The sequence below is a fragment of the Drosophila eugracilis genome, unplaced genomic scaffold (genome assembly GCF_018153835.1).
Source record: "Drosophila eugracilis isolate 14026-0451.02 unplaced genomic scaffold, ASM1815383v1 contig_1129, whole genome shotgun sequence".
Lineage (NCBI taxonomy): Eukaryota > Metazoa > Arthropoda > Insecta > Diptera > Drosophilidae > Drosophila > Drosophila eugracilis.
In genome coordinates, this window is record NW_024571907.1 from 9,482 (window position 1) to 20,491 (window position 11,010).

General features: G+C 38.6%; 1 protein-coding gene across 1 annotated transcript; it reads right to left on the minus strand.

The window, feature by feature from the left end:
• Positions 1 to 1,694: 1,694 nt before the first annotated feature.
• LOC121529789 (E3 SUMO-protein ligase ZBED1-like) lies at positions 1,695 to 3,941 on the minus strand. Its single transcript, XM_041817760.1, has 2 exons — positions 3,934 to 3,941; positions 1,695 to 2,883 (listed from the first exon to the last, which is right to left on the minus strand). The coding sequence occupies exons 1-2, from the start codon at positions 3,939 to 3,941 to the stop codon at positions 1,803 to 1,805; spliced, it is 1,089 nt and encodes a 362-aa protein (XP_041673694.1). The 3' UTR covers positions 1,695 to 1,802.
• Positions 3,942 to 11,010: the final 7,069 nt, after the last annotated feature.

Genomic DNA, 11,010 nt, shown 5'->3' on the forward strand with positions numbered 1-11,010 from the left:
TTTATGCCAGCACATCTTCTGGTGGCCACACCCACCCATACACCCACCAAGATCAAATGACGGTTTTCGCATTTTCTAGAAGAGCTGATATCTCGGTAACTATAAGAGATAGAAAGTTCGGATAAAGCATGTAGGTTTTTATGATGCCCCTTATGCGAATTTTGGTTCCCGATCAAGCCACGCCCACCTTAACGCCCACAAAACCCGGAAAACGAAAAATAAAAAACTCTCGGGACCTATAAGAGCTAAAATTTAAAAAAAAATATGCTAAAAAACAAGCTACACCAAAATGTGGGTGGCAATAGTCATTCCGGGTTATTTCTACGATTAAGTCCTTAAATTTCCATTGAAAGGGCTGCTTCATGCTCCTGTGTTTTGTAACATTTTGCAGGGAAACTTATTTTCTGAGATTGTGCAATTGACCCCATTCTAGCACGTGCTTCTTTGTTGCCGCTTGCTGCCTTTTTTCAAAGATTTTTGCTGTAATTGTTGACTTACAATAGGAGCTCTTGTATAATCTCCTGGCAGTTTTCGTAACCACGAACTCACTACTTTGAAGCCAAGCATCGCGAAAAATTTGTTTATATTGGACTTTCGGCATTTTACCACTCGCTCTATTAAAGTTCAAAACTCCAAGTGATTGCTGGCAAAACTTTAGCCAACATATCGATCTTCCATGGCACTATCGATTAGAAATATATTCACGATAATATGAAACGCACATAACCATCGGCAAAAAAAGAACAAGCTCCGATATTTTCATGCCATAAAGCATATTTTTCTTAAGAAACAACGCGTTAATGACGTAAATGAATTTAAAGCTAGAATATGCTAGATGAATTTTAAAATAAGCTATATTTCAAGCTATAAGCTAGATCGATATCTTTCAAGCTTTTCCAGTTCAAAATATGCTAGAACTAGCTTATAATAAGCTAAACTGGCAACACTGAAGCGGGCACACCGCACAAAGGGATTTTCGGGAACGGTCACACTAACTCCAGCCACGGGGTATATAAGGAGGACCCGTGTCTTAATAAAAGTCACTTTTGCAGTCGATCTCGATCAAGTAAGGTCAGCCTTTTCTCGCAGTTGGGCACCCTCACCAGTAGAGGTGGAGAAACATCGATGTTCACGGACATCGATGATTCCGATGTTTTTGGCGAAAACATCGATGAAACATCGATGTTTTAAATAAAAAAAAATAGCAGTTATATTAGTGTATTTGAACTTTATTTTCATTTGTAATGTTTAAAAATTAAAAGTCAAATTTTCAACAAAAAATATCCATTTTATTTATCACTTATTAAATAAAAAAGAAAACGAAAAACAAATTAAAATAAAACTGTTCATGAATATCAATGTTCCACTTCTTTGGTATGTTGTCCTATCCTTAATTTTTAAATAAGAAACTATAAACAAAAACAAATTAAATAGCAATGTTTCAATATATACATGGTACAAAGAAAATAAAAGTTCTATAGGATATTGTGCTCTCCCTACTATACTATTGCTTATTTTACTATCCTTACTTGCTATCCCTATTGACTATCCTTACTTACTACACCTACTTTACTATCCTTACTTACTATCTCGAACTCTACTATATATATTTACATATTATTTACATGTTTGTTTTTGTTTAAAAACAGAAGCTTATCGACAACGGTCGATGAAAGCCGCGTGCGACGCTCACTTATAACTTGCCCAGCTTTACTAAAAACTCTTTCCGATTCGCACGAAGATGCGGGAACGCAGAAGTATTTTTTTGCTAACGTTTTAAACGCGTCGCCATCAGTAGTAATCTAAAATATAATTAATACAATTAATTGGAAAAAGTATGTTATTGCATAATTTCTTACCTGCCAGTACGCAAGAGGGTCACATTCTTCCGGCTGGTTTTCCTTTTCAAAATGCTGTCTCATCAGGATAATGGCATCTGCCCATGAAGAGTGCACCCTGTTTTGGGTTTTGATTTGAAGAAATGAGAATCGGCTTGTTTCCTGTGTTGGTGGTGTTGGCGGATGTAGTGGGTTTGCAGGCAGTTTTGTGAACAGTTCATGCTGCACAGCTTTGGCCCCTTCCTCCGCATTAAAGGGAATCAAAAATCCCTGCTTTTTAAAGCGGGGATCTAGTATGGTGGCAATTCGTGGTATTGAGCGTGTTTCATAACTTGAAAGCCTCTTGGTAAGACTACCCTTGATGGCCGTCAATATGGTTTTGCCTTGTTCTGTGCTGACTATAAGATTATTTATTTTGTGATGCAGTTCGCATATGACTGGGATTATGATAGACGCTGATACTTTTGTGTTCGTTGACACAGAAAGCGTCGCCTCTTCGAAGGGGGATAGCATCTCGGATATATCGTTCAAAATATCCACTTCTGCTGCTGAAAACGGCGATGGAGCGCCACGAGATGATACCAAAGCTAAAGTTATAAATTCATTGGTTTTTAGTATGCGCTTCATCATTTCGTAGGCGCTGTTCCATCGTGTGGGCATTTCTTGCAGAAGAGAATGCGGATTTTCCCCCTGTGCTTCCTTGAATTTTGATGATGCGATCTGGCTTCTCTTGAAAAAGCCAACTACCGACTTACATTTTGTGAGAATTACGTCGAAATCGGGCAATTTTAGAACATCTTGCACAATAAGGTTGATTGTGTGCGCTACGCAAGGCAAGTGCTTATATTCAAGCAACTCACATGCCTTAAGGATCGTTGCATCATTATCAGTCACAACACAAACAACCTTATTCGTGACACCCCAATCATCAAGCACGCCCTTTAATGTTTCAGATATGTTAGTAGCATTGTGATTGGTAGTGTCAAGAAGCTGCCTTGTTGCTAAAATTGAGTCACCAGCATTAGTCAATTTGGTCGGATTTAGCCTAGTGTTAAATCTAATTCATCCTACTCAGTGCTGCCAACTTTTGAAAAAAAAAATAAGGTGCTACTTCATTGAAAGGATTTTGGTTCCCAGCGTCCTTATAATTCAGGACTTCAGTCCAAAATTTGATGTTGTCATCCACACATTCCCATTTAATAAAATTAATTTTATCCATTTGGATTTTAATGTTGTCAATGTCTTGACATTCAAAATATTGTAAGACGTCGAGAATATCTTCAGAATAAAAGGGTCTTAGCATATTTTGAACAGAAAACAATTTGACGTGTTGCATTATTTTAATGTTTTCTGGCAATCTAAAAATACTGAGATCAAGGTCATTATACTACCTTTCTCGAAGTTGGATTATTAACTTAATTATAAAGTCCATACCAATTGTTCTAATTTCCATCTAGTGTGATTGAAAATTAAGTTTTTTAATCTTTTTTTTTTCTAATTTTTTTTTAAATCTTTTTTTCAAGGCATACCTAAATATATGTTTGCATCAGCTTTTTTTAAAGTCATCCTTTTAAACATTGATTTCGCAATCAGGTGGTATAATTTTCACTTTCAAAGAGGTTGATTGGCCATTATGACATCGGAATATAGTTGGGTTGGATGTTATTCTACTTTGAAAGATTTATTGAGTCTTGCATCTCCTTTTTAATATAGGCCTCAAAAATAATAAATAAAGAGGTAATATATCATCTTTATAGAGGCCAGTTGAGGATATGTGACTTATGACACTTCTCAAAAGTGGCTGCTAACACAGTGGAGTTTTTAGTTCTGTCCACTGGTCCGCGATTCGGGAACCTGCATTCTCAATGGACAGCCATCTTGTGTCGCACACTTTGTTATTTTCAAAAAGGATTCTAAATAATAATAAAAAAAAAGTTGATTAAATTTTTTATACAGAAAATGTTTTGCAAATAACATTTAACTGTAAACACCAAAAGAAAGCTTCATCACATATATATACGTTAGTAAATTAATAGCAGACGATCACAATTGACTATTATTTTTGTTAATACATGCTGTTCATATGCACACATACCTGTTCATCATTTAAACATTGATACAGTTTTTTGTATTGTATTTGGCGACTAGTTTTAGCAGTCCGGCATAACTTCGTGCAAGCCTTTGTTACTGCCAGTTGAATTAAGTGGCTTACGCATTTTAGAGCTTGAGAGACCTTTTTTTTATTTTACATATTATTTACATTTTTTTTTTTTCGTCGAATCGTTCAGGCATTTGAACATAACCGGGCGCGTTTATCGAAATTAGTTATGGTACTATGGGTAGTGTACCTAGAGAGTATATGTACAAATATTTACAAAACTAAAATAAAAAACTATTTACAAAATATTACAAGTTTAAGAATTGCGGGATGCAAGCTGCTGGGGTGGGAATCTACTAAGCTCTCAAGTAGATTTTGGGTCGACAATCCGCTGTAGCCAGAGGATTTGGGTGACCATGCCTGTCCGAGCATCGGGCTTGTGTTGGTTTAAGAGATCGCCCATGGGAACAGCCGTAAGTCGTTCTGGGATGGCCTGCTGGTTATTGTACACGGAAGCCTCGGAAGCGAGCTTGAGAGACGGCATATTTTTTCAATTCGGTGTAAAACACTTTTTTTGAGCCAGTCATAACATTTCGTATATGAGGAGCAATTTGTTGAAACTGCACCTCTTAAATTTTTTCTCAAACACATATCCCAAATATAAATGATTACTTGACATATCCCGGATTTCATCCTTTTTGAAAATGTCTATTTCAACATCTGGCTGGTGGTTACTAATTCATTGAGTAACTTTGAAGATTTCGACCGTTCGCTTTGAAATATTTTGTTAAGCTGTTGCATGTCGCTCAAAATTGGATTTAAAATAGCAAATAAAGCCAATTTACGTCATAGAAATAAAGGTAGTGTATTATTTTTAGCATTGTAAAATTTTCTTTCAGTTTGCTAAAGCAAAATATATTTTTAGTTCTGACCACTGATGTAAAATTTGCGATACGCAAGTTCAATTGAAAAGCCTTCTTGTATCGTAAACTATGGGTATTTTTAGAGGAGTTTTAAAGAATTGAAGTAGTCATTCAGAATAACCAATTAATTTTATACCAAATAGTTCAGGAGTTAAAAATCAAACAACAACAATGAGTCTACTAGACACCACGTATAACAAACACAGGGATTAGGTGTTAAATCCTTTAGCATTGGCCAAACACAATTTACAAATTTACTGCACACGAAGATACACATGCCAGAAAAAGTATGCGTACAAACTCGATGCCTAACTTTGATCGCTAAAAAAACATATATATATAATTGATATCGACTTAATTTTTTTTTTATATTGTTAACACATTTATTGATTATAAATATATTTAGTTTTTATTAACATAACACCTTAACTTTATTTATTAAAATTAAAAACGAAAAAAGTGACGAATTTTTTAGCCAGAAAAATATGCGTACAAACTTCAAAGTTGCTTAAAAATGGTACTTAATTCTAATTTTTAATAAGAAGTGGGGTACCCCTTTCGTTTGATAGCTTCCTCCAAACGTTTTGGCATTGATTGCTTGCCAATTTTTCAGTCACCGATGGGAAATATTCAAGCCATTCTTCCATAATGACGTCCTTCAGCATAGCCTTCGATGTTATGGTTCGAAGGCGGATCCTGCGTCTCCAAATGATCCCATAGATGCTCTATGGGATTCAAATCTGGCGACTGAGGTGGCGAGTGCAACTGGTTTTTGGTGTTATAGAGCAACCATAGCTTTACATTGTGGGCTGTATGCTTCGGGTCATTATCTTGCTGGAACCAAAAGTCCTCAGCTAACCCTAATTTTCTGGCGCTTTCGTGCAAATTATCTTTTAAAATTTGCAGATAAGCCTTGTGGTCCATGATCGACTCGATAAACACCAGATTTCCTACTCCACTTGCCGCCATACACCCCCATACCATCACACCGCCGCCACCATGCTTTACAGTCGGCGACTTTTCATATTAACAAATAAACCACTTTAACGTGCAGGAAAACTTCCTGTTTTATTTTAAAGAAAAGTAGCTCAATATTAGACCCAAAGTCGAGTAAACCAATAATAAAGAAACAACAATGCAGTAAATCGTAACTAGTTAATATCTGGGGAAATACTCCCTAGAGGAGTAGAATCATCGATGTTTTTGGCGAAAATATCAATGTTTTAAAATATAAAAAAATAGCAGGTATTTTAGTAGTGTATTTGTCCTTTATTTTAATTTGTAGTGTTTAAAAATTAAAAGTCACATTTTCAACAAAAAAATATCCATTTTATTAATCACTTATTAAATAAAAAAGAAAACAAAAGACAAATTAAAATAAAACTGATCATGATATTCATGTTCCACTTCTTTGGTATATTGTCCTGTCCTTAGTTTGTAAATAAAAACTAAAAAAAACAAATTTAATATGAATGTTTCAATATATACATGGTCCTAAGAAAATAATAGGTCTTTAGGATATTGTGCTATCCCTACTACACTAGTGCTTATTCTACTATCCTTACTAGAAGGTAGCGATAGTAATCCCTACTGTACTATCCTTACTTACTATCTACTTTACTATCATTACTTACCATCCCGAACTGTAATATATATATTTACATATTATTTATGTTTGTTTGTTTGTTTGTTTTTATTAATGTGTATTCCCGTATAAGTAAAAGACGTCCGGCTAGTTGAGTAGATACATATGGAATGAACTTTATTCGATACTTTTGGTGACTGCAGTTGGTACTATCGATATAAACTAAATAGCTAGAGATTACAATGCAATGACAGTTTCAATACCCTTCCTCAATGTAAGCTCACATTAAATATTTCAATACAAACTTAATTTCTTTGTAAGCTCACAATGCTTTTGTTTTTGAAGATTCTTCGTTAATATATCTGCAATCATCTCTTTAGTTGAAAGATACTTTAAATTAATCTGACCTTCCTTAACAACATCTCTTACAAAGTGGTACCTAATATCTATGTGTTTCGATCTTGAATGATGTACAGGATTCTTTGCCAACTGCTGCGCGCTTAAATTGTCAGTATTCATTATTGTCGATGTTCCAGGTTCTCCGCAACCGATTTCCAATATAAGTCGTCTCAATGAAATCGCCTCCTTGCATGCGGATGATAATGCCATGTATTCTGCTTCCGTACTGCTGAGAGCTACACTGCGTTGCTTTTCTGATTTCCACGAAATAGGTCCTCCTGCCAGATAGAATAGGTAACCTGTGTATGACTTTCTATCAGTTTTGTCTCCCTCCCCAGTCAGCGTCCACGTAACCAGTCAAAGGCTCATTACTAATTTTGTAATGCAATTTTAGGTCTTTTGTTGATGCCAAATATCTCAAGACGTGTTTTACTCCCTGTCCAATGCTCACTGTGGGGATCCTTGTTGCGCTGCGCCAATTTAGATACTGAATGTAAAATATCTGGCCTTGATGATAGTGCCAGCCACATGAGTTCACCTATGACCGCTTGATACGCCTGCTCGTTGACTGTTTCGCATCCCTCTTTCTCGCATGTTATTTGGAATCCTGCATCCAGTGGAGTTGCAGCTACTCTACATTCCTTAATTCCGTGCCGCTGAAGCAGATTCTCAATATAGAGGGTCTGACTTAACTTTATCTCGCCCAGTTCGCCATCGCGATGTACTTCCAATCCAAGAAACATGTGCAACTGTCCGTGATCAACGCATTCAAACGATTGGGCGATTTTGCTTTTTATGCCGATGAGATCCTTTTTATCTTGACAGGCTATGATCAGGTCGTCTACGTATACAAGAATAAGTGCAAGATGCTGTCCACTTGTGTTTATGTATAGACATGGCTCGTTTGCACATGCATTAAAACCAATACTACGCAGAACTCCATCTAATTTACAGTTCCACTCTCTGCCAGACTGTTTTAGGCCGTAAATTGCCTTCTTTAACAACAACACACCGTCCGCGTGATCTTTTGGCTACAAATCCGTTTGGTTGTTTCATGTACACGGTATCTGTTAAATCGCTATTCAGATAAGCGGTACAGACATCCATCTGGTGCAAATATAATTTTAACTGTGCAGCCAGGGCAAGTATGAAACGAATGCTTTCCATCCGACACACAGGTGAAAAAGTTTCAGCATAGTTAATTCCATACTGTTGTGAACAGCCTTTGGCTACTAGACGTGCCTTATACCGCTGCACTTGCCCGTTGGCATCCCTCTTCACAGTAAAAATCCATTTGCATCCTATGGCGCGTTCTGTCCTAGGAAGATCCACTATCTGCCATGTATGGTTGTTTATAAGAGCCTCGTACTCTCGATTCATCGCATCCAACCATAATATCGAATCAGGACACCTAATTGCTTCTTCGTAGCTTTCCGGAACAAATACGTCGCTGCCAATTGCCGCTCCTAAGACATTGTACTGCTTTCGCGGGCGTCCAGGTTTGCCCGTGCGAATCAGTTTAGGTCTGCCAGGACCCACTCGTTTTCCGTCTTGTGCGTTGTGCTCACCTCCTTCGGTGTTCTCATCTTGCGCACTATCCACCTCCTCTGCGCTGATGAACTCGTCACTGCTGCGATCATTTTTTATGCCGCCGTTGTCTTGGTCGTATGAGCTTTCGTCGTCCGAACTGGCGTATTCCTGCAAACCGGGGTTGACCTTGCCATCTGAGCTTACATCATCGCTGCAGTTGTCCCTCTTATCCTCCAATTGATCGTCTGAAACCTCACTGGCTTGGGGTAGGTCAAACGATACGAATCCGGCATCCTTCGCCAGGTTATCAGCTCGCTCGTCGAAAAGTACGTCCCTCTTTTCGATAACTTGTCCTGAGCTCGGGTCGTAAAGCCTATACCCTTTGGCTGTTCGAGAATAGCCGACCATTCGGTATTCTTTTCCCTTTTGCTGGAATTTACTTCGTGCGTGGCCTTTTATCAAGTGCTACTGCGAAAGAACCAAATACTTTAAAATGAGATATTGATGGTTTTTTACCGTTCCACGCTTCCATCGGCGTCATATCTCGCAGCGCGTTCGTAGGCGCTCTGTTCCGCAGATACACGGCTGTGTATATAGCCTCTCCCCATAAGGACTCCATCAAGCCAGATTGCGTCAGTAAGCATCGGGCCATCTCCACTAACGTACGGTTAGCCCTCTCCCGCTACTCCGTTTTGTTGTGGGCTGTACGGGATTGTCAGTTGCCGCTTGATCCCATTTTGCTTTGAGGAAGTTGTCAAAGGTTGCATTAACAAATTCCTTTCCGTTGTCACTCCGTATGCACTTCAGAAGCTTTCCAGTTTGCCTCTCCACGAGTTCCTTAAACTCTACGAACTTAGAGAATACCTCGTCTTTGCCTTTCAAAAAGTAAACAAATATACGACGTGACTTGTCATCGATAAACGTTGGGAAAGTATCTATTTCCACCCAGGGATCTTGTACCTTAAAAGGGCCGCATACGTCTGCATGAATAAGTTCTAAAATTTCACTGGCTCGGTTCTCAGTTTTATGTGGAAATGGCTGAACATGTATTTTGCTCAACAGCAAGACGTATTTTGTGGTAAACTACAACTTTCCATTCCACGAACCATGTTCTTCTTCACGATATCAGACAGACTGCGATAGTTTATGTGACCGTATCGCATGTGCCATAAAGTACCATCGGTACTGGAAGCCGCAAAACACTGATTGGACTTTCCATCAAATGTATACAGATTTCCAATTTTCTTTACTTGGAAAATACACTCGCCGTTCTGAATAATTTTTGCATGCCTGTCGTTAAAATCCACCAAATTGCCCTTTAGAAACGGTTTGACTTACAGACATGAAATTCCCCTTCATCGTAGGAACAAATAGTACTTCGTTTAGTACAAGGGTGTCATGATCCGTCTTTATCTTGACCACTCCTTTCCCCTCCGCCTTCAGAAATCCGTCTCCGGCTAATCCCAATCGTCTTTCAGTGTGCTTCTCAGGGGTTGAAAACAAATTCTCGTCACAGCACATGTGGCTTGTAGCTCCATATCCAGCACCACTTTGTGCGACTAAGCTATCCCATCCCAGAGCTCCCAATAAGCTGCACTGTTTTGAACAGTTGGAGCCTGCTTCTTCTTTTCGGATCCATCCGACCGACATTCGGCTTTGACATGTCCACGCTTTACCACATTTATAACAAATGACATTCTTCCAATTCTTATTGGAAACTGGCTTAGCTGTGTTTGCAGCAAAAGCCCTGTGGGCGTGCATGCCACTCGGTCCCAGACTGAGATCGTCTCTCTCCCTCTTCTTTTTTGATCTTGATTCGCAGTACCTCGAACTCTGGCAATGTGTCGCGCGTCTCAATGGCGACCACAAAATTTTCATAATCCTTGGGAAGGCTCGATAGAAGGATTATAGCTCAAGCTCCTGGCTGATATCAATTCCTACCGACGATAGCTGATCCAAACCTCGCTGAACGCATTCAGGTGACTCGGAAACATGTTGGCCATCCCTCCATTTTTAAATTCAGCAACGTTTTGTAAATGAAACTTTTTCGGACTGGCCTCACTCGGTTGATGCACTTCTTTTAGCTTTTGTCCAGGCCTCAAACGATGTTTTTACACGTTTTTATATAACTCAACTACGAAGTTTTAACGCTTAGTGTGATCATGGCCAGAGCCTTACTGTCACGGCTTGGCCAATTAGAGTTTTCACCGGCATCTTCCTGTTTTAACTCGCTTGACGCCACGTCCCATAGCTCCGCGTGTACCAGTACGCTGCGCATCTGTATATGCCAAGAATCATAATTCTTTTCCACCAATTTAGTCTATTTGGTAAGCGCACTCATGCTGAAGCTTTCTTTGTAGTGATCCGATTCAATTCCAACTCACTGCTTGCACTCGTAATGCAAACGCCGCTTCTATTTCTGTGAAATTTCTTTTCCTCAAAACCGCGTGGGCCTATACGTATGTGTATATATGTGTGCCCTGGGCCCATAACCTATTAATGTATTCCCGTATAAGTAAAGACGTCCGGCTAGTTGGTAGATACATATGGAATGAACTTTATTCGATACTTTTGGTGACTGCAGTTGGTACTATGTGATACAAACTAAATAGCTAGAATTACAATGACAGTTTCAAT